At 38.8% G+C, this 24,825-nt stretch overlaps 1 protein-coding gene and 1 pseudogene across 1 annotated transcript; both read right to left on the reverse strand.

Annotated features, from left to right (window-relative positions):
- Positions 1-5,872: 5,872 nt before the first annotated feature.
- LOC143897655 (uncharacterized) lies at positions 5,873-11,390 on the reverse strand. Its single transcript, XM_077406460.1, has 4 exons — positions 11,249-11,390; positions 10,863-11,155; positions 9,886-10,136; positions 5,873-6,152 (listed from the first exon to the last, which is right to left on the reverse strand). Exons 1-4 carry the CDS (start codon positions 11,388-11,390, stop codon positions 6,149-6,151), a joined length of 690 nt encoding a protein of 229 aa, XP_077262586.1. The 3' UTR covers positions 5,873-6,148.
- On the reverse strand, positions 8,753-9,726 carry LOC143897635 (uncharacterized; annotated as a pseudogene).
- Positions 11,391-24,825: the final 13,435 nt, after the last annotated feature.

The raw sequence follows: 24,825 nt of genomic DNA on the forward strand, positions 1-24,825 counted from the left end.
CGACGAGCGTTAAGCAGGGCACACTTACTTTTCGTAGAACGTAACAATAAGTTTTCGACCAATCGCGTTGCTCGATTCGGCCGTCTGTAACCGTAGAAGTAAAAATTGAGCAACGCGATTAATCGAAATCTTACTGTTACGTTTTACAAAAAGTGTGTGTGCCCTGCTTTAAGGGTCGTCTACAATGGCAGCAGGAGTATGCAGTAAGACATAAGCAGTAAGTTATTGACCAATCACAGTCGATTATTCTTGAATTGTAAAAATTCCATTAGGGCCTTGGCACATAGAAAAACTTAAGCAGTTAAACTTAAGCAGTAAGAAATCAACAGTATGGATTCGCTACCGCTTAGGGCCGTGCCTTAAGTTCTTGACTGTGATTGGCTGATTTGCTGACTGCTTGAGTTTTACTGCTTAAGTTTTTCTATGTGTCCGGGCCTTTAGTCAATAACTTACTGCTTACGTCTTACTAGACTAGACGTCATTGTAGACAACGCTTTAGAGCCACCGCACAAGACTCGTATGGTCACTTAGCGTAACGTAACGTGAGTCGACGCACACAACGGCCGTAACCAATACGTTTCTTGTGCGTTGCCTCACGTTAAGTTACGCTACGTGACCATACGAGAGTCTTGCGCGGTGGCTTTTTACAATCGCCTACGGTGAACATTACGATACATGCAGTTCGGGCTTAAGGCCCCAAGCACACACTTTTTCGTAACAGTAACAGTAACGCTATTGGTCGAAATTCTACTGTTACGTTCTATGGAAAGTGTGTGTGGCTAGCTTAAGGCCCGTTCGGGGAGCGCGCGCGTTAAGACCCTTGCACAATGGGCGCGTTCAGCAGAACAAACCGCTTAATAGCAATCGAACGTGATTGGCTCTTACTTTTAGACCCAACAAATCAGCGTAGCGTGTTGAAAAGACGACACTCAACAGTTGCGTCTGCTGAACGCAGCCGTTGTCAGGCAACAGGCAACAGGCAATAGGAACAGGAAATAACAAGAAATGTGTTAATTATAACCAAAAAAATTTGAATGCTATGAGTGGTTGGCAGCAGGCAATATAGGCACAGAAATTTCAACGTGATGGAAACTCTGTGTCTATTGCCCGTGTGTCACTTACTACGTTTACGCGAGCGTTACTTCTGTAGTAACTTACGATAATTCCTTCGCGTAAACGGAATTTTGTAGTAACTTACGATAATTTACTCCGCGTAAACGAGTGAATTATCGTAAGTTACTACAGAAGTAACGCTCGCGTAAACGTAGTAACTGTTTATTCTACATTTATACATGATTTCTGATTTCTATTCCCTGTTTCTATTGCCTGTTGCCTGACACTGTGCAAGGACCTTTATCGGCGCTATTGTAATATTGCGTCAAGGGCACATAGGCCGGTATTCATAGTCGGTTCTTATTTTAAGACCTCTTAAGATGTCATTAACCAATCACAAAGCCGTATTAGCATCTTAAGCCATTACTTAAGGGGATGCTAAAGCCGTCCAAATTACCGACAATTCATTTCAAAGCTCTCATTTTGAAACGGCTTTACAGATCGCAAAATCCTTTTACAGGAGTAAAGTAGAGGTACTAATGAAGGGTGGGATTGTCAAATAATTAGTAATAATTGAAAAAAATTTTAAAATGCTGTCACCTCATAACCTTATTTTCTGATATAAACAGTTGTATACGTAATATATACGAAATTAAACTTTCCCACTCTTCAGAAGACGTGCACAAACAATAACGTACCTTTGAAATTGAGATTGAAAGCCTGGAATAAAAATGAGAGCTTTGAAACGATCGTGTATATTTTTCACAAAAATGTTCACGCAGAGCAGCAATTATGTCACAGCAGTAGTTCACGGATCTTGCGAGAGATGGCGCGATGGCGCACGCAGCTGTGGGCAGTTTCGGGGTTGGCTACATTGTCTGGTTCCTACACAGCAATCGAACCAGGACAGATATACCTATGATACAGATATCTCGTTAGGCATTTTTACATTTTTTGCAATTATTACTAATTATTTTACAATCCCACCTTTCATTAGTACCTAAACTTTACTCCTGTAAAAGGATTTTGCGATCTATGAAGCCGTTTCAAAGAACGAGCTTTGAAAGGTATGTGGTTCAGATATCGCGTTAGACATTTTTACATTTTTTTCAATTATTACTAATTATTTTACAATCCCACCTTTCATTAGTACCTAAACTTTACTCCTGTAAAAAAATTTTGCGATCTATGAAGCCGTTTCAAAGAACGAGTTTTGACAGATATGGGGCCCGATTTTCTATCTACAAACGTATGCGTAAATTCTGCTCTAACAGAAAAGCTGAAAGCTTATTGGCTAAAAACTGTGCGACAGCAAATCAATTTGCAGCCTTTCTGTTAGAGCAGTGTTTGCGCATATGTTTCTCGTTAGAGAATCGGGCCCATGTGGTACAGATATCTCGTTAGGCAATTTTACATTTTTTTTAATTATTACCAATTATTTTACAATCCCACCCTTCATTCGTACCTAAACTTTACTCCTGTAAAAGAATTTTGCGATCTATGAAGCCGTTTCAAAGAACGAGCTTTGACAGATATGTCGTACAGATGCCTCGTTAGACAAGGACAGATATCTCTCGTATTATTATTCTTTTCTCTATGTATGTAATTTGCATGCACCCATTTATTCCTCTCTCTCTCTCTCTCTCTCTCTCTCTCTCTCTGTGTTGATCGAATCTCGATCAACTCGAAGTGTTGATCCTTGTCCTATTTGATTTCAGCAAAGCTTTCGACACTGTCTCCCATCATTTGCTTCTTACCAAACTTAGGAAACTAGGCTTTTCTGATCAAGCTTTGAAACTAATTTTTTCGTACCTCACCGGTCGTCTTCAAGCAGTTGTGGATTTAGAGGGCGTCTTCTCAGAATGGCTATCTGTCACTGCTGGCGTCCCGCAGGGATCTGTCCTTGGACCGCTCCTTTTCTCTCTCTTCATCAATGATATCGGCGCGTTTCTAAGGTTCACAGAACATTTGATATTTGCCGATGATACGCAAATTTATCGCAGGTGCCTCTTAAGTCAATTAAATGCCGGGCTGCAATTTGTGGCGCATGATGTGAATGTTGTCTCTGAATTTGCAGCTGCAAATGGACTGACCCTCAATCTCAACAAATCCAAGGTATTAATATTTGGAAGCAAAGGTTATATCAAACAACTCAACCTCAATGACCTTCCTCTTATTTCCGTTGGTGGTATTTCGATTCCCTACGTTACCGAAGCGCGAAATCTGGGCGTCATTATGAGATCTGATCTATCTTGGGATAGCCATGTCTCCCATATTTTCAAAAGAGTCCACTTTACGCTATACAAGCTCAAGTTTCACAAAAACTCCTTATCTCGTCAACTTCGTGTGAAACTTGTGACCGCACTCATCTGGCCTTTGCTGGATTACTGTTCTCTTGTGTACAATGATGTCACTGACGAGCTTGACACTAGATTGCAAAGGCTTATAAACTGTGCGATTCGCTTCATATTCAATTTAAGACGCGACGAACATATCACGCCTTTTCGTCACCAACTGGGATGGTTGTCCGTAAAGAACAGACGACTCTATTTCTTGGGAATCGAGATGTATAAGATATCCCGCGGCATATCTCCAGGTTACCTTTCCGACATTTTCATCAAACCCGATTCCTTGATCAGACGTTCGTCACGCCTGGTAGTGGTGCATGCATTTCAAATTCCCACCCATAGGACGGAAACATATCATAGATCTTTCCATCTCGCGGGTATCTATTTGTGGAACTCGCTTACTTCAGAGATTGTGTCCTCATCGACTATCATTGAATTCAAACGAAAGCTCCACAACCACATCTTTTCCCTTGAGTCTGGTTCTGTGCCTGCTTCCACTCTGAGGCATTCAAGCGTTTGAACACAGGTCATATTTAATCTAGTCGTCTTAGTCAGTAATTTAGTTTTAAGCTACTTCATTATACATTTTGCGTTAATTTTGCCAATATTTGAGCATAATCCTTATCCAATCTAGTCGCCTCACGTAGTTAGTCACTCTAGCTGTCATTTCATTATAATTTTGCGATTTTGTTTCTTTCGTCTGCGAGATTGGTGCACACACCGTCACCATTATCATGTCATTTTCGATATTTTTGTTCACCGTTATTATGTTATTTTTTGATATTTTTATTGTTATTGCCATGTACACGGCGGCCTTGTGTTGCCATGTACACGGCGTTCTTTTGTACATTTTTTTATTTGCCTAAAGTCCTGACTATGGCATAAATAAATATCTATCTATCTATCTATCTCTCTCTCTCTCCCCCCTCTCCCTCTCCCTCTCCCTCTTTCCCTCTCTCATTGCTGTCCCTCTCTCTCTTAGTACACTGGGTAGCGTACACTTAGTATGGTAAAATCAGGATTTTTTGGAATTCTAGAGTATATTTGAAGAAAGAAAAACGGTAATGTTATTTAGGACAAAAAACTCTGTTTATTATTTCGTTGATAAAATGTTGAGAAATATAAACAAAAATACATATATAAATGAAATATATGTTATTTTTTTTATTGTTACTGTCGAAAGTAAATAATATTACATATAAAACCGTAATGCAATTGAACATACATATTCATACACACGCACACGCATTCGCAATCGTACGAGCACGATACGCATACGCACATAAATATATTATTTTTATTATATTTTCTATGGGCCCCAGGTCCCGTCCACGATGACGATATCACGAACATGGGATTTCTCCAGGATCATGCTCCTATTACTTTGTACTAACAATAAAAATAATTCTGCATAAATTTTTATTTTGTGCCTTTATATCATATGTATTTTTCAAGCAAAGTGCATTTGCAGAATTTATGCGATGAAAGATGTACACACACACACACACACACACACACACACACACACACACACACACACACACACACACACACACACACACACACACGCACGCACGCACGCACGCACGCACGCACGCACGCACGCACGCACGCACGCACGCACGCACGCACGCACGCACGCACGCACGCACGCACGCACGCACGCACGCACGCACGCACGCACGCACGCACGCACGCACGCACACACACACACACACACACACACACACACACACACACACACACACACACACACACACACACATACTACGTTAACGTGAGCGTTACTTCTGTAGTAACTTACGATATATCACTCGTTTACGTGGAGTAAATTATCGTAAGTTACTACAAAATCCCGTTTACGCGAAGGAATTATCGTAAATTACTACAGTAAAAGTAACGCTCGCGTAAACGTAGTAACAGACTCACACACACCATGTGTTTATATGGGGCGTTTCACGCCAAATCGGACACCATTTGGGTTTTGCTTCTTCGATTTTTTTGAAAATTTTTTATGTTATAGTATTGGTTGAAAGAGGCCTCCATGATTTTTTTCAAATTTTTTTGTCAAACCGTTTTCAAAATATCGATTTTTGAAAAATAACGTTTTTTTTAACGCCCATAACTTTACGAAACATGGGCCAAATAGAACGTTTTTTTCAAAAATTTTTTTTTAATTTTTTTTAACTGTATTTCTATAAGATTTTCAAATTTTTGACACAAATTTTTGATTTACAAAAAACACGTACTGATCGATTTTCTCCAAAATTTTTTGTAAAAAACTATCATCGATTTCACAACTTTTAAGCCTAAATTTATAATGAGATAATAACGGGATCTGTTTTTTTTTTTTTTTTTTGATCTTTTAATTTCCATCTTTTATTTATCCGTGCTGAAAAATATCTGAAAAGAAAAAATAATTTACACAGGAACTACTATTAATAATTATCTAAGTGTAGGCTATTTGATAATGTCGACTGTATGCGTGGCGAGGTGGACAGGAAAACACAAGTATTTCTCTAATGCTCTATAATATATTTGCTCTCTTTGTACAACACGTCTGGATGCTACGACACCACGAGCACTTCTGTTGTCACACACCGACCGCACGTAAGCGTGGCGCCCCGAGGCTCGCGCCACTCGGGAGCTGCCTTCTAGAAGGGCGGGAGCACGTCGCTCGTTCAAAGCCCAGCTTCTCATACTCCCTCCCTTTGTGCGAGCGATCCGTGTTCGTCTAATTTTCTTCTTTATCTGTAACATATCAAAAATCAGTTATCGAGTAAAATTGATCTCTAATTCTGTTCAAACTCTAAATTCATTATATTGTCTCTTAGATATGCAAATGCTTCTAAAGGTAAAGGTTTTGTCATAATGTCTGCCAAGTTCTCTTTGGTCTCAATTCATTCGACTTTTACCTTCCCTTGATCAACACACTGCTTGATAAAGTCTCCATAAGTGTCAGCCATATGTTTTCTGTTTCCAGTTTCTTCTCTTTCTTCTAAGTTTTTCTTTATTTCTTCTAAGTTATCATCAAACATTTTAAGTTTGTGACTTCCATCCTTCTTAGTGCAGTTTTCTGCTGCTCTGTTATCACACCAGATTGTTGCAGGCAAGAATGTTTTTCCAACAACATATCTGAGCGATTTGTCTAATGAGATTACTTCTTGACAGGCTTCACTCATTGCTAGATACTCTGCTTGACAGGTAGAGAGTGTGACATATGTCTGTTTATGACTTCTCCATGCTATCACATCTCCAAATATTTTGATTATATATCCTCCAGTGGATGTAGAATTAATGCAATCTCTAAAACTAGCGTCTGTCAGCGACTCTAACTCATCTGTTTTACCTCTAAACATCAATCCTCTATTTGCAGTTTCTCTAAGATATCTGAAGACTCTTTTTACATCTTGCCAGTCTTCTTCCGTGGTCTCTAATTGTCTTCTTGCTAAATAGTTTACTGCAAAGGCTATATCAGGTCGTGTAGCATTTGCCAGATACATTAAGCTTCCTATAGCTTCTCTATAAGGTACTCTTTTAGTTTCTTCTCTAATACTCTTTTCTTTTAATTTTCTGTTTTTATTGCTCACTTTTCTGGTGACCATAGGAGTGTTCTGAGGCTTGCATTCATTCATATGAAATTTTTCTAATATGCTCTCAGTATATCGCGTCTGATGAATATACATACAACTTTCTTCTTTGTTTTGCTCTATTGTTATTCCCAGAAAATTTTTTGGTTCCCCAAGATCCTTCGTCTCAAATGTTTCACTCAACTTCTTTTTGATTTTTTCTAATTTCTTCTGATCATTACTTGCAACCAACATATCATCTACATAAAGTAATACAATCACTATTTTGCCTTCTTTCCTCCACGTGAACAGGCATGGCTCATGTAGGTCGTTCTCTAATCCAAATTTCTAGCTTCTTCTGAAAATCTCTTATTCCATCTTTTCGGACTTATCTTCAATCCGTATAAAGCTCTATTCAATCTACACACCTTAGTCTTCTTGGTGTTTTCATCCAGTTTTACTCCCTCTGGAATTTCCATATATATTTCATCTTTTTCTTCTAGAATTCCATTTAAAAACGCAGTCTTAACATCTAGCTGACTAGCGTATAAGTTATATTTATTTATTATTGCTAATATAGATCTAACCAGTGACAGTCTTGAAACCGGTGCATATGTCTCTTTTAGATCATACACATTTTTGTCTTTACATCCTCTTATCACCAGTCTCGCTTTATATCTGGTTGATCCAACTGCTTCTAATTTCCTCTTAAATACCCATCTCTATTATATTAGGTCGTCTTCCATCTAATTTCTCTAATGGTCTATCGACAAGTTCCCACACTTGATTAGCATACATAGATTCAAGTTCCTCGTTGACTGCAATTTTCCAATTCTCTCTTTCGTTATTTGATATAGCTTCTTCATAAGTAACAGGCTCTCTATTTAACGATGCCATAAGGCATTGATGTAATTCATCTTCATTCTCTATATTCCGTTGAATATTTTTCACATTAATATAATTAGCAAAGCTAACATCTTCTATTTTTCTCCGCACATCAGTGTCTCCATTATCTTCTAGTTTTCTTTTAGTTTTACTTCTAGTCATTGCAGCTTCACTTTCTTTTCGTGCGTCCTTCTGCTTCTGTTCGTCTAGTTGTGTTGTTTGTTTTCTCGGTCTACCTTTTTTCCTTTTCTCAGAAATCTCTAGTTTTTGTTCTCCCTTTTCCTCATCCTCTACAAATTCTTTCATCCAATTTTTATCTAAGTCTTTTTCTTCTTCTATTTGACTGTTTTAATATACATTTTTATATGTTATCTTTTCATTAAATCTAATGTGTCGGGACTCTATAAATTTTCTTGTGCTTGGATGCCAGAGTATATATCCAGTGTCAGTATATCCTACCAACACACCTCTAATAGCTCTCTTGTCAAATTTCGACGTAGGCTTTGGTACTCTTGCATATCCAATGCATCCAAATCTCTTTATTTGCTCGAAATGACAACTTATTTCTGATGAGAACTTTTTCAAGGGGATTTCATACTCTATAGTCTTATGTGGAGATCTGTTGTACGCATGCACAGCAGCGTCAACTGCCAACTCCCACATACTCTTTGGTAATCCCGAGTCGAACATATATGTTCTTATTTTCTCTTGCATCGTTCTGTTGAACCTTTCTGCAACTCTGTTATGCTCTGGAGTATACGGTGGCGCGTAAATGGCTTCTATCATTTCTCTATCCAATACTTCTCTAAACGCACCTCCCGTGAACTCCTTGCCTTGATCTGACTTTACATAGCACAGTTTTTCTTCTTTTCCCAGTAGATTTCTGGCTTATATGAGGTATTTCTCTAAAGCCTCTCCAGACTCATCTTTCGTCTTTAGTGAGTATGCTTTCGCCAATCTAGAATAATCGTCTATAAAGGTTATTATAAACCTTTTTCATCTTTAGTGAGTATGCTTTCGCCAATCTAGAATAATCGTCTATAAAGGTTATTATAAACTTCTTTCGTCTTTAGTGAGTATGCTTTCGCCAATCTAGAATAATCGTCTATAAAGGTTATTATAAACCTCTTTCGTCTTTAGTGAGTATGCTTTCGCCAATCTAGAATAATCGTCTATAAAGGTTATTATAAACCTCTTTCGTCCTGGATAAGATGTATGTTTTATTGGACCCATGATATCCGTATGTATCACTTGTAGTGGTCTCTGTGCTCTATTTCTGTTTTCTTTAAACGGCAATTTTGCCATCTTTGCCATTATACAGACTTCACGCTCTAATATGAAGTTATCAAACTTAACTGTCTCTAATCTCTTTTCTACTTTTTGTAGCTGTCTTAAATAGTTTAACGACGCATGACCTAATCTAACATGCCATAACATCGCCTCATTTATTTTCTCTAATTTCTTTACTTTTTCAATTACTGAGCTTTCACACATTTCTTCTATATTCTCTAATGTTTGTGTATATCTTCTAACTTAATGACTTGATCGAGTTCAGCATTATTGTGTTCTATATTTTCGTTCACATTTGTGAGCTCTCCTTCATTCTCCCTCCCAATCGCAGAGCCAACATTGTCTCTTTCGTCTAATTCTCCCTCCGAAATTGATAATTCACTGGTCTGAATGTTTGCTTGCAATTGTTCAGGAAACTCACAATGTGGAACCATTTCTGCTCTACATCTATACACAGCACATTCTACACTTTCATTGTCCTCTATATTATTGTTTTTAACCTCAAATTGCATAATCCAATTTGGTTTCTCATAAATTCCTTCGAAAACAATTTTATTTGTTAGTTTATTGTAAACTTTAAATACTTTATTATCTAAATAAATACTGAACCCTGCATCAGCCAGCTTTCTTAAAGATAGTAAATTTTCGGATACTTCCTTTTATTATCTACTCTTTTTGTTCCTCTTTGCGCAAATCTACCCTTTTTTATTATATTTTTATTAACGGTTTTATTTGTATACTTTTTTCCTCTAAATCTGTTCGTCTGGGCTCCGGCATTAGGACAGCTATCACCCTTGTGTCCTCTAATCTCCTGGCAGTAATAACAGAACCAGGCCTCTGATCCCGCTAGTGGGCAGTCCTTCGCCATGTGACCCAATTTGTTGCATCGGTAGCACTTTACTTCTTTGTGCTCTTCTGCGGTAGCCCTCTGCACTCTAACTTCTGGTTTCTCTAGCTTCTCTCTAACTTCACTCTTAGTCTCTGCCTCTAACTGCATCATGAAAGATTTTATTTCATCTACATTCATTTCTTTAAGATTAGTTTGTCTTCTAATTAAATCTACATTTCTCAGTTCCGGCACATTAATTGACACAGCTTGATACAGTGCAGATCTCATTTCTTGTTCTGTGAGAGGTACCGCATCTTTGCATAATTCATATTCTCTAATTATTGAATCAAAGCGTTCGCAAAAATCACTTACTTTTTCGTCTTTTCTCATTTTAATTTGATAGAGTTTAGTTCGTACCGATGTATGAGTAACGTTTACTTCACTCTTTTTATAACCTCTTAAATTCTTCAAAATTTCTTTTGGATCTTTCTCATGTAAAATCCTTTAATGATAATTTTCATCTAAATAATTGATTATTATATCTCTAACTAGACTTTTTCTCTTAGCAACTTTTAATTCGGAAAGATTTTCTGGACTATCAATGTTTGAATCTATTACATCTAATAACTCGTTATTCATTAATTCGGATTTTAAATAATCCATCCAAAGATCAAAGTTGGATTTTTGCGTTAGCTTATATTCTCTTCTAATATGCAACCTTTGACTGTTTAATTCTACCTCTAAAGCACTCTTAATTGTCTCTAAACTTCTATTTTTCTCGACTGAACAGACTGTTTCATCTAATTTTTTCTTTTTAGGCTCTACTTCTGATTCTTTAACCGTTTGTATACCGTTTTCTACTTTACTTTGCGTATTCTGTTTATTTACCTCTAAACGTCTAATCTTTAGTTTCTCTTTCTCTAAATTTACGTGGGCGACTTCTACCATATTATCCATCATGGAGGTTGCTTGGGTCATAACCTTCTCCAACATCTTTAATACCGAGTCCATTTTCTCAACCATCTTTTCTTGTTTTTCGTAAAGTATCTTTGTCCCTATAGGTAGTACAGGACGATTTTCAGCCCATTCTCTATTTACATCTATGTTTTCTATTATTTTGGGTTTGCCGCGTTTCGGGATTGCACTCTTTGCTTTAGTCTCCTTCTTGTTCTCTTTTTCTTCTAAACAAAATTTTAAATTACTCTATCTCTGAATACACAAGTGTGTTATCCTTCTTGATTGTTTTATTTAAAAAAAAAAAAATACTTTCTTACCTTCATCTTTACTCATCGTTTTATTGCTACCTCTTTCTTTCTCATTCACTGTGACCACGCTGCTGTCACTATCGTAGTCAACCAGTGAATCTTTGTTTTCTTCCTCATCCATCGGAAGATTTTTCGTCTTATCTTCTTCCATCCTCTAAATCGGGATTTAAATGTCAATTGAACATTGGCATTCCTCTTTTGACAAGATAAACCAACATTCATATTGACCGATAATAATTTACAATTTCTATCACTAGATCTCTTTCAGCGATAAAAATTTAATGCTTATGAGGCTATATAGAACGCACTGCAATTCACAATAACCCCAAAGCGAGAAAACCACGCGCCTCTGCAGGGCTATCTGCACGCGCACACCACTGTCCGTTGCGATCTCCAGCACTGCTGAAAAGATCTATGGGAGCTCGGGTTGATCACGCACGCGCACGGGGCCCATACAAATTTACGCGGCCTCCCTGTACAGTAATCAAGCTACACCGCACAGCTAGTAATGCTCAATTACCGACCCGATACATGTCGATTTTGAAAATTTATTCCATACACATGCCTGTATATATATATATATGTGTGTTATGGCGTCGCATCGATGCTGTGTTTTCCAATCGATCATGCGTCAGCGCGTGCCCGGCAACGCGTCCCTCGCGCCAAAATAGTGACTCACTTTTCACGATCGGACTTTCGCGCGCCAAAAAAATGACTCTCGCCGTTCACGATCGGACTTGCACAGGCACATCGCTTTTCTCGCCAGCTTGTTACCAAGCGGCATATATCTATCTCTTTCTATCTTACACATCTATCTCTAATTCTCACACATCTATCTCTTTATACATCTATTTCTTTATACATCTATCTCTTTATACATCTATCTTTAATTCTCTTATTGTCCCTGTTGCCTCTATTTCTATCTCTCAAGAAGAAGGCAAAAACATCTATCTCCTTCTAACAGCATTTATCGAACGAACGTTCTTATATGCTGAAAATTCTCTCGTTTTGCTCGTCAGCAACGAGGAATATTATTTACTTACCCTCTAATCTTCTAGATTCTTCTAAATGCTTTTCGTCTTCTCGATGCCCTTCGCCGGCGTCTCACACACTTCACGTTACACGTTCGACTTTTGATGTTTTCGTGCTTCGTTCTTCACGCAGGGGAATCGTGCCCTGGGCCCATAACCTGTAGGCTATTTGATAATGTCGACTGTAAGCGTGGCGAGGTGGACAGGAAAACACAAGTATTTCTCTAATGCTCTATAATATATTTGCTCTCTTTGTACAACACGTCTGGATGCTACGACACCACGAGCACTTCTGTTGTCACACACTGACCGCACGTAAGCGTGGCGCCCCGAGGCTCGCGCCACTCGGGAGCTGCCCTCTAGAAGGGCGGGAGCACGTCGCTCGTTCAAAGCCCAGCTTCTTATACTAAGACATAGTGATTACTTACTAAATAGTTTACAAATTGATTTCAAAAAAAAATACAGTGAAATTAAAGCGTTTATTATTTATGCTTGATAAATTTTTTTTTATTAAGTAGCGTTTATTTTTTTACACGTTTAAATATTTTAAAAATTCGAGATTCAACAGATGATGAAAATTGTTTAATTGAACGTGAGAAGAATAATCGACTGTGATTGGTCAATTTCTTAAAGATTACGGCTTAAATCAACGGTTACGGCTATTATAAACCAACCCTAAATCTCAAAGTGCCTTCTCCGTCTGGAATTACACAATGATATTTCTGCGTTCCTGTTTTTGTCTTAGCTCTAATATATCGCTTGTCTAATGATTCTTTGCTCTGAATATAATCTTTGTTAGAGAAGAATTGCGAAGAATTGCGTCTATAGCATATGTCTCTCCACCGTGCGTCCGTGTGAGCAATTCAGTGGTGTGTGTACGTGTACGGACATACACCACTTCATAGAACCTGAAATTAGTTGGTGACACTGAAACCGGAGTTTCGCGTTGTCACCACGCGAGATCTCCATTATCAGTTCGGCCTTTGCTTTTAGTTGATAGAGTTGACATTACCGACGTCGAGGAAGTTCGGCCTTAGCTTTAGCATCCCCTCTTTATGGCCTTACAATTATAACTAAAACTTTGTTACGTGCAATGGCCTTTAGAACCGATTTCACAGTCTCCGATTAATGTGATCCTCCGAATAAACTCACCATCTCTTTCTACCTGTCCCGTGAAATTGGCCCTTAGGACCACTTCGACCAAGCTCTGATTAATTTAATCGTTGATTAGTCCATTGGAAATGATCAATCGCATTTACTCATTAAGCAGATTGGCAAATGTGGTCATTTTCAATTGACTAATCAACGATTATAATGGTCCCTTTATGCACACGGGATGCGGAAACGCTTGCCGTGTGGCAAGAAGCGACGCGGTAGACAATAAACTTGTTGTTTTTACGGAAAAGCGACTCGTTGATTGGTTACCGCGTCACTTGTTGTGCGGCAAGCGTTTCCGCGTCCCGTTTGCAGAAGCCATAAGGCCCCCGCACAATGAAAAATATAAGGAATAAAAAACAGATATTAGCGATTAGGACTAAGGAATCAGGAATAAAACTGGATGTACAATAAAAAACACGGGCAACAGAAACAGGGAATAACACAGGCAATAGATTTTTAACCTATCGGAAGCCGTGTATCAATATGCTACATTAGCTTTATTTCTGGGGTTCGATTCTTGAATTCATTCACAAGAGAAATGTATGCGAAAATATTGCTCTTACAGAAACGTTGCAAGTTAGAGTCAAAGTACATAACATGGTGTAGCGATATACGACGGTCGTAGTCCTCGACCTGACAAATCAGGATACGCCAAAGCTTGTACGTCTACGACTACGACTGTCATATGTGCTTTGGCCCTTAATTGGTTAAAAGCTATGCGATAGCCGTCAATCGACTTGCATAGTCAATTGGAAATGACCAATCGCATTTACTTATTAAGCAAATTGGCAAATGTGATTGGTCATTTCCAATGGACTAATCAACGATTAAATTAATCAGAGCTTGGTCAAAGTGGTCCTAAGGGCCAATTTCACGGGACAGGTAGAAAGAGACGCAGAGTAAGTTTAATCGGAGGATCACATTAATCGGACTGTAAAATCGGCTCTAAGTATTATTGTGTACATTATGCCTGCATTACACTAGCGATTGACATTTGCGTCTACGTGTCTCTTAACCAATCAGAAAATTGCGGCTGGCGATTGCAATTCGTGATTTCCGTTCTGATTGGTCAAGAGACGCAAACGTAGACGCAATCGCCAATCGCTAGTGTGGTACAAGCATTAGACGTAAAGTATAGAATGAAGGCCCGGGCACATAAAAAAACATAAGCATTAAGACGTATGCAGTAAAGAAATCAACGGTATGGATTGGCTACTGCTATCGTCTTACTGCTTAAATTTGTCTATGTGCCCGAGCCTTTATATAAGGATTCTACGGTAACAAATCACCATCTGCCTTTCCGTACTATTATTGGTAAGTCCCAGTCTACAATGAGTGTTTTTAGCTATAAGTCTTAAAAAATTGACCAGTCACAGTAAATTATTCTCTTTAAATTCAACTGTAATTGAACAATTTCTTAAAGCTTAGAGCTTAAAACACCTATTTTAAACCGGGACTTACATCTGCTTTACGTCTTACTGCTTAAGTTTTCCCATGTGCCCTTGATACCGCAATATACAATAGCGCCGATAAAGGTCCTTGCACAGTATCAGGCAACAGGCAATAGAAACAGGGAATAAAAATCAGAAATCATGTATAAATGCAGAATAAACAGTGACACACGGGCAATAAACACAGACCCAAGCAGCATTTTTCGGATAACTTTCCGACTAAGGACTACTTTTCTACTAATCACAACGTTGTAAGCGGTTCAAGAAAGTTATAAAATGTAACTTATAATTACTAACGTTTTTTGGACGTTGTCTAAACGTTAAAATTACGACGTGCTTTTTTTATCACTTTCCCAACGTCAAATTCGAAACAGTTTAAGTCCTATTACCCGACGTTAAGATATTTAACGTTCGCCTGACGTTATACTCTGCACTACACTTTTCGAGCGACTTCAATACGTAATTCCCAACGTAAACCAACGTTTTGTTATCAAACGTTGTAAAACGCTAACGTTGTAAAACGTCGCCTGTGATCATTTCTGACTGACGTTAAGAAATCGCGAGAAATGGTAACAAATTCTGCCTAAATGAATGTAGAGCAGATTACTGATGCATCAAGCGGGCATCGTTGACGGCAATTCGCGGCGTCGTGCGTGAGCTACGAAGACTATGCGACGAATGTTGACGATCCACGGCCGAACCGGTCTATCTCATCTCACGCGGTTATCGTCGCGTCGTCGGGAAACAACGCGCGCGCGCCGCGCGATTCACAGCTCGAGAGCGCGTTCGCTCGGCTGCACGGCTTTGGTTAAGATATACGACTCATTCGCAAATCTAGTATAGAATTTTTAACTAATTGATACTTTATCGACATGTTAAGTCAGTTTGGCGACCTTGTTAAGACTTTTAGTCAATATAGGTATAATTTTGCCTACAGTGGTATACTACTTAGTTTGGAAAAGTCTGAAAAAGTTAATTATTTTATACGAGAAGACAAATTTTAGTAGAATTTATCGCACCTTTTACTACGTAAAGTTTGATATAATGTGGAACGCTGACTTCGCCATTTTCATTCCTCAAAGAGGAAGGCAAATAATCCGCCATTTTCCAGTATATTTAGATTTATATTTTTTAACGCACTTTATTAACAATTTAAAGCATTTATATAATATCTGTTGTTAAGGTTTTGACAACATATTTATCTTAAAAGTAATTTTGATGAAAAAAAATTAAAATCTACACTTTGGAAAATTTTAGTTATTTATTAGAATATTTAGTAAATTGGAATATTTTAGAAAAGATTCGTCTAATTTCGACTTATCATTTCCACATTTATCAATAAAGTAAGTTTTGTTATACAATTTCAGTGCTGGGTTCGTGTATTTATGGCAAAATTACAATAGTATCAAAGACTGCGCAAACTATATTTTTCCTATAAAGCCATTTTATTTGTGCCAAATTGATAAGTACGTATTATGATATATTTATTACACCAATGCCGTCATATGGTTTGAATGGAAGCACGAAAACTACACCTAAAATGTACGTTGTGAAAAAATAACCTCAGGTCTAGCAGAGTGTACAAAATCAAAGTTTACATACCAACGTTAAAACTGGTGGAAAAAATGTAACCTTAATTTACCTTATATAAGTCGGATTCCAACGTTGGTACAACCTAAATTTGATTCCCCAAATTAGTGCAAAAGAGGGTTGAAACGACGTAGCGAAAACGTTGGATACCAACGTTAACTGTGTTTATCTTAACGTCGGGCGGACGTCAAAATGCTGCTTGGGGAGTTTCCATCACGTTGAAATTTCTGTGCCTATATTGCCTATTGCCAACCACTCATAGCATTCAAATTTTTTAGGTTATAATTAACAAATTTTTTGTTATTTCCTGTTCCTATTGCCTGTTGCCTGTTGCCTGACAATGGCTGCGTTCAGCAGACACAACTGTTGAGTGTCGTCTTCTCAACACGCTACGTTGATTTGTTGGGTCTAAAAGTAAGAGCCAATCATGTTCGATTGCTACTGAGTGGTTTGTTCTACTGAACGCGCCCATTGTGCAAGGGTCTTAACACGCGCGCTTCCCGAACAGGCCTTAAGCCGAACTACATCTATCGTAATGTTCACCGTAAGCGATTGTAAAAAGCCACCGCACAAGACTCTCGTATGGTCACGTAGCGTAACTTAACGTGAGGCAACGCACAAGAAACGTATTGGTTACGGCCGTTACGGCGTTATACGTTTTTTGTGCATTGATCTACGTTACGTTACCATGCGAGAGCTTGTGCGGAAGCTCTAACCAATACGTTTCTTGTGCGTTGACTCACGTTACGTTACGCTACGTGACGAGAGTCTTTTGCGGTGGCTCCAAAGCAAGGCACACCCACTTTTCGTAACAGTAACAGTAAAGTTTTGACCAATTGCGTTGCTCAATTCTTACTTCTACGGTTACAAACGGCCGAATCGAGCAGCAACGCGATTGGTCGAAACCTTACTGTTACGTTCTACAAAAATAACCAGAGTTGGGTTATTACGTCACATGCTGAAATTGTCTAATTAGAACCTAGAAGTAGAGCTTGTGACGTCATAACTCAACTCGAGTTGGCTTGAAACCCGACTTAGTCGAAAATGCTATAAAGCCACCGGCACACGGATCATGTTTTCCGGCTGGATTGCTTGCACAAATACCTCGTACCTGAAGTAGAGTGCCGAGTGCCGCACACTTTGTTTACGATTGTCAGGCTAAAATCTAAAAAACTATTTTAAAAACCCGAAGATAGGACATCGACCCGAAGATAGGAAAGGCGGTTCATTCAGAAGTACAGCCCTCTGAACTAGTGTAGCCAATTCAGCAATAGAAACCGGACCTCATGTGTGCAATGTTGCTTGTGCGCAATAGTGTCGTGTGTGCATTCGTCTCCTAATTTTTTATTTGTGCGCAGTAGAGCTGGTAGGCAATCGATCTGTGGGCAATAATATTATGTGTGCAATGTTGCTTGTGTGCAAACGTCCATTCTTCTCTTAATTTTTTAATTGTGTGCAATAGTGCTTGCAATGTAGGCAATCGATCTGTAGGCAATAATATTATGTGTGCAATGCGGCTTGTGTGCAAAAGTATCTTGTGTGCAAACGTCTATTCGTCTCTTAATTTTTTAATTGTGCGCAATAGTGCTTGTAGGCAATCGACTTGTAGGCAATAATTTTTGTGCGCAAACGAATTGTCGGCAAATGAGATGTTGGCAAACGACACTGTAGACAATCGATCTGTAAGCAATTGGGACCCTCCCCTTCCGTCAGGAGGGAAATGTAAAAATAATTTTTACATTTCCCTGTGTGTGTGTGTGTGTGTGTGTGTGTGTGTGTGTGTGGGTGTGGGTGTGGGTGTGGGTGTGGGTGTGGGTGTGGGTGTGGGTGTGGGTGTGGGTGTGGGTGTGGGTGTGGGTGTGGGTGTGGGTGTGGGTGTGGGTGTGGGTGTGGGTGTGGGTGTGGGTGTGGGTGTGGGTGTGGGTGTGGGTGTGGGTGTGGGTGTGGGTGTGGGTGTGGGTGTGGGTGTGGGTGTGTGTGTGTGTGTGTGTGTGTGTGTGTGTGTGTGTGTGTGTGTGTGTGTGTGTGTGTGTGTGTGTGCTTGTGTGTGTGTGTGTGTGTGTGTGTGTGTGTGTGTGTGTGTGTGTGTGTGTGTGTGTGTGTGTGTGTGTGTGTGTGTGTGTGTGTGTGTGTGTGTGTGTGTGTGTGTGTGTGTGTGTGTGTGTGTGTGTGTGTGTGTGTGTGTGTGTGTGTGTGTGTGTGTGTGTGTGTGTGTGTGTGTGTGTGTGTGTGTGTGTGTGTGTGTGTGTGTGTGTGTGTGTGTGGGTGGGTGGGTTGTGTGTGGATGTGTTTGTGTACACTACACATGCATTTATGTTTTACAAGCGATCGAGATGGCTATTACGGAAAAATTTCTTACGCTTCTAATTTTTAAGCGTGATGTTCATTACGGACATTATGTATTACATGCTATACTCTTTCAGCGTGATGTCTATTACGGACAAGATGTTTTACACGTTTATCATTTTGAAGCGCGATGTCTTTGATAGACAAAATTGCCAGTATAATAAACAAATAAATTTTTCATTCCTTTGGCTATAATTGGCACACAATCATCGTGACGATCCGACCATTGGTTTTGGTCCTTGTCGCCAAGACGTTAATAATCTTTGATACTTATATATATATATATATATATATATATATATATATAAGCATATCTCATATTTAAAATAATTTAAATTCAATTCAATTATTCAATTCATTGCGAAAAATATTACCTCAGCCAGGGTTCGAACCTGGAACCTCCCTCATTCCGTGTAAGGTGTCGTACCAATTTGACCACTAAGACATGTGGTAATATTTATCGCAATAACACACTAAACAATAATAAGATGGAGACACCGATATTCAGCCACGGTGTATAATAAAACCTAAAGTACATTCGTACTACTACATTGCCATTATAATAAACAAATACGTTTTTCATTACTTCGGCTATAATTAATTGGCACACAATCATCGTGACGATTCGACCATTGGTTTTGCTCCTCGTCGTCAAGACGTTAATAATTTTTGATACTTTTATTGGTACGACGCCTTACACGGAATGAGGGAGGTTCCAGGTTCGAACCCTGGCTGAGGTAATATTTTTTGCAATTTTAAATTATTTTAAATATAAACAGCTTATATATAAGTATCAAAGATTATTAACGTCTTGACGACAAAGACCAAAACCAATGGTCAAATCGTCACGATTGTGTGCCAATTATAGCCGAAGGAATAAAAAATTTTAAAATTGTTAATAATTTAATCACCCGCAGCATGCAGCCTTAAAGTACTGTGGTCTTTTTTAACAGCACTAGCGTATAATTTGTCCGCCGACATAAGAGACAAATGTTTGTCTTCAATCGTCATGTTTATAGACGTTTCTCCTTTTGCCTTCAATGCTAACTTAAAAACGCAAATGGCATTAACGGTAACTGATGAAAGTTTGTTGCGATTTTTCGTTTTTAAGTTAGTTAAAGTGGAAAACATTTTCTCTGCATCGGCATTTGAATTTGGAAGTGATCGGACAGCATTCAGAACATTTGTTAAGCTTGGATATTTAGCAATATTATTTGGGTGCTGACATTGCAAATTTTTTTTCCACATGTTATCAAAATTTAATGTAGAAAGACTTTCTTTCTCCTTTATTGTATAATCTAATGGCAATGCAGTCCATTCTTTTTTTAAAGCAACTTGATCAAAACCGCTGATAGTTTGAGCTACGAAAGAAACATCATTAAATGATGTTTCTCTATCAGTATCGAATAAACTTACAGAAGGTTCAAACACTTGTAATTTTGATAAAAGTAAATTTTTCACAGGTAACCTTTTACGAATTTCTTCTGCAGCAGTCACATAAAACGTCAAGCAGTTCTCTTTAACAGTTGTCACTGCGTCTTTGTGCCCTTGCATCATTAATTCGTCAAGGTATTCATCACATTCTGATCCTAAACTAACTTTATTCAAAACTTTTTGATTCTCCTTTAGAGAGAACTTTATGTTTATACAGAATGGTTTTAAGTGCTTATTCTTCAAAAAATTTCGGCAGATTTCATAAAGAAACTGTACAGATTTTGACTGCAATAAATGAATTCGCGTTTCTAATGCTTGGAAAAATGCATTAAACGCGTTGAAAAAATTTAAAATATATTTTAAAAAAAGTAAATAAGCTTTTGTCTCTACATTATCCATTATAGACAATAGATGTTCTCCAGACTGTGTTTTTTCGCTCACAACATTTTCGTTAAGAAAATGTTTAATTGTATCCCAAGATTCCAGAAGTCTTACTACACATGCGTGGTGAGAAAGCCAGCGTGTATCAGATAATTTTAATAATTTGCGATTTGTTTCTTGGAAACATTCGCAAAGCTCACGAAAAATAGCCGTACGTTTTAGACTGCTGTTAATGTAACTAACAATTTTTTTTACAAATTTATCGCAAAATGCGGGTATTTTTTTACATGCAGCATGCGCTGCTAACGCGGAACAATGGCAAGGGCATGAAAGTGTTAATAAATGTGGACATACTTCTTCCAATTTTTTTTGAATGATAAATGTTTCTCTGTCATGACTGACGCATTGTCGCATGACAAGGAAATAATATTTAAAAATGGTATCTGTAAATTTAACATTTCACATTTAAATGCAGAAAACAACTTCTCCGCGCTGGAATCTTTGGCATCGATATCAATTAATTTAACTAATTGCGAGCGAATATCTAATGTCTCCGGGTCAACGTATCGAACGAGGAAAGTCATCCATTTATCATTACAAATGTCAGATGTTTTGTCTACATATATTGTAAATTTTGTGTTCTGAATCTTGTCAACGACACGTTCCGTCTCAATTGGGGACAAAACGTTAGTAATAATGTTTTTACATTTTGTACGACCCATGCTCATGCATTGCAAAACATCAGGATCTTTTCCTTGGTATTGAAAAAATTCAAGAATTTTTTTTGCATTTTGATGAGGAATATTTATGTCAGCGATTAATGCGGCATATCTAATATCCGCTTCTTTTACACGCTCATCAAATGTTCGCGATTCATTAGTTTGCGTATTCGAATCTTTATTGGATTTGCCTATTTCACTACAACTACTCTTACATTTGTCAAGATGTGTTTTCGATTTCGCGTGATAATTGATTTTTGAGCTACAAGCAATAGATTTATCGCAAATTAAACAATAAAATAAACTTGGATCATGTGGCACTTCGCGTAACCAACATTTATATTGCTCAATATGTAACCATGATTTACGAAATTTTGTTATTGACAAATTATTATCATCCTTACTTGATGGTAAATTTTTCGCAATATTTTTTTTGTGAGACGCAGAATCCGGATGTTTTGAAATATGTGTTGCGTTGCAGGAAAAATTTTTATTGTATATACTGCAGTGATAAAGCGTATTATCGGATGGTACTTTGCGTACCCAAGATTTGTAACGATCGTCAGTAAGCCAAGCTTCTGAAAAGCTTCGCTTACATCTTTTCGTCGGTTCGTTACACATCCCTTTATACAAAAAAAAAAGGAAAAAATTGCAATATATATATAAATAATAGCAAAAATAAAGTGTGTCACAGAAAGAGATCAGGACCCTGTGGTTCGTCACTCCCACGGTATTCAGCGACTTAATCAAACCCTCTCTTTCCGTGTGTATGTTTATTGTATGTGTATGTGTATTGTGTGTGTGTGAAATACCTTAATACAGTATTATTTTACGAACTCAAAGCGACAACAAGCTAATCAACAGCAAGACGGTTACGTACGAAATGAGCGTTTCTAACTGACAAAAACAATTGAAGATCGAGACGCGGCTCATCGCATGAGGTAGATCGGTGGGTGGGTAAAGGAGGCTGCTAATACCGGCAGTATCAAGAGGGCATTATTGGATGGCACGCAGCGGCAAGTGATCGTTTTGCATATCAGCCGGACGAACGGTCTGATAATTAACTATATCGGGCGCAAATTGTACTGGGCTGACATCTCCGTGTCTATACGTTTTTTATACTTCAACAAGCGGCGCTTTTATTAAATTATTAAATTATTTAAAAAAAAACTCCCAAGCTCCCCTAGCTTGACGAACAATTTCAAATTTAATTTAATTTCTGAACAAGACCAGATAAAAAGACAACTGATGTTTCAGAAATGCCAAGAGCGAGCATTGGCACTAGATTCGAGATAGAGCTTTATATGAAGTTTCTTATACTTCTAAATACAAAGAAGTACATTTAATTTCTTCATGTCTTCTCCGAAAGATAACCCAGTTTCTCCGCACGAGCCCCACTCGTGCGGGGGGTGGCAGTTTGGAATATAAAAATTCCTGTGGTCAGGTGGACTCGAACCCGGGTCCTCGGGATTACGAGTCTGGCGCTTTACCACAAGACCACACTGCCACCCTCTTGTACCTTACATACATTATATACACCTGAGCCGGGATTTAGTTGCACATTTCGGGCCTAATTAAATTAAATCAAATTAAATTTGAAATTGGTCGTCAAGCTTGGAGATTCGTTTCAAAGGATTTCCAAGTGATTTAGAAAGTAGTTGGCATCCTCTATATGCATCTCGCCACTTAGTGGCACTGTGCATGACCTCAGTATCTTAAAACACGTATCCTCTTGTTCAGAAATTAAATTTGAAATTGGTCGTCAAGCTTGGGGAGCTTGAAAGTTTTTTTTTAAATAATTTAATAATTTAATAAAAACGCCGCTTGTTGAAGTATAAAAAAAACAAACTCCCAAGCTCCCCTAGCTTGACGACCAATTTCAAATTTAATTTCTAAACAAGAGGATACGTGTTTTAAGATACTGAGGTCATGCACAGTACCATTAAGTGGCGAGATGCGTATAAAGGATGCCAACTACTTCATAAATCACTTGGAAAATCTTTGAAAGTAGCTTGATGACCAATTTCAAATTTAATTTGATTTAATTTAATTTCTCCTAAATCCGAAAGATAGCCCAGTTTCTCTGCACGAGCCTCACTCGTGCGGGGGGTGCAGTTTGGAATATAAAAATTCCTGTGGTCAGGTGGACTCGAACCCGGGTCCTCGGGATTACGAGTCTGGCGCTTTACCACAAGACCACACTGCCACCCTCTTGTACCTCACATACATTATATATGTTACGGGCAAAGTCCGCATGGTGTACAGTGTCGGCATTGCCCGGGCAATGTTAGCATTGCACTACGCGACTGGGCAAAGTAGTTTATTAGCGGACATTGCCCGGTTTGATGCGGGCAAAGTTAACACTTCCCATCCAGCGATGGCAATGTCAGCAACTATTATCACATTGCGGACTTTGCTCGATTCCAAGTAAACAATGACCACGTGAGGCATTCGCCACTGTATCTTGAGTAGTTTGACAGTAGGCTCCAACGCGAGACTTCTTATCAGACAATTGTTTTTGGTGCGCGATCGTATCAAGATTAATTCGTGACGAGCGTTGATCACCGCGCGTTTGTAATCCTCGCAAAATCCCAGTAACAGGTTGAGCGGTACGCAGAAATTGAAGTATCCGTTCGCGTTATTATGTGGTTCCCAGCCCGCGCCGGCGTTTCCGATATCTTATATCCCGGTGGTACGCTCGGTGAAAATTCGTGTATCGTGTAAACACGTTTGCCGTTGCTGTACGCACCCGCGGTTACGTTACACTCCACGCGGATAATGTTTACGTTGATAATATTAATCGATGTGTCCGAATCGTGCCACTGTCTCGGCTGCAATATACGCTTCGACGAGAATCCCAGCAGCAATCCAACGTTGTTCGGTTTGTTAAAGTTCACTCTGAAAGCGCACTTGATCTCGCTCTTCATCGTATTGTAATTTGCGCGGAGCACTATCGGGTATTCCGCGGCCTCGTCTTCGTAGCCGTTCGCGCGAGCGGTCGCCTCTCGCGCGATATTCGCGACCGACGTACGATCATCGTTGGAACGATTTACGCGTCGCGGGCGTTTTCGTGAAATTTCGCGTTTCAAAAACTCATGTATAGCTCGTATCTCGTACAATCCCTCGGGAATCGTAATTTTCGTGTCATCCTCGTCAAAATAAAATTTATCGTTTGAAGAATTCACGTTCGGAATCGTGCGTGATAAGTCTCAAAACACGTTAGACCGAGTTGGTAGCCACCGTCGCTCAGATCCACGGCGGGAAAATAGTGCTCCGCGAGGATGCTGCTCTTCCCGGTCAGCGTGAACGTTATAGACATGTCGGCGGAAACCGTTAACGAATACTGAGTCACCACGGCGCACTGTCAGGCTTTAAATTAGCGATCGTCCGGAGAAATTGCAGGCACAATTGTCCACAGATGTTCTGATCGTATCGCTGATAAGACGTGCAATTGTACTCGATCTTCGTCACGCTCG

The sequence above is a fragment of the Temnothorax americanus genome, unplaced genomic scaffold (genome assembly GCF_048541705.1).
Source record: "Temnothorax americanus isolate GAGA-0224 unplaced genomic scaffold, ASM4854170v1 Scaffold21, whole genome shotgun sequence".
NCBI lineage: Eukaryota > Metazoa > Arthropoda > Insecta > Hymenoptera > Formicidae > Temnothorax > Temnothorax americanus.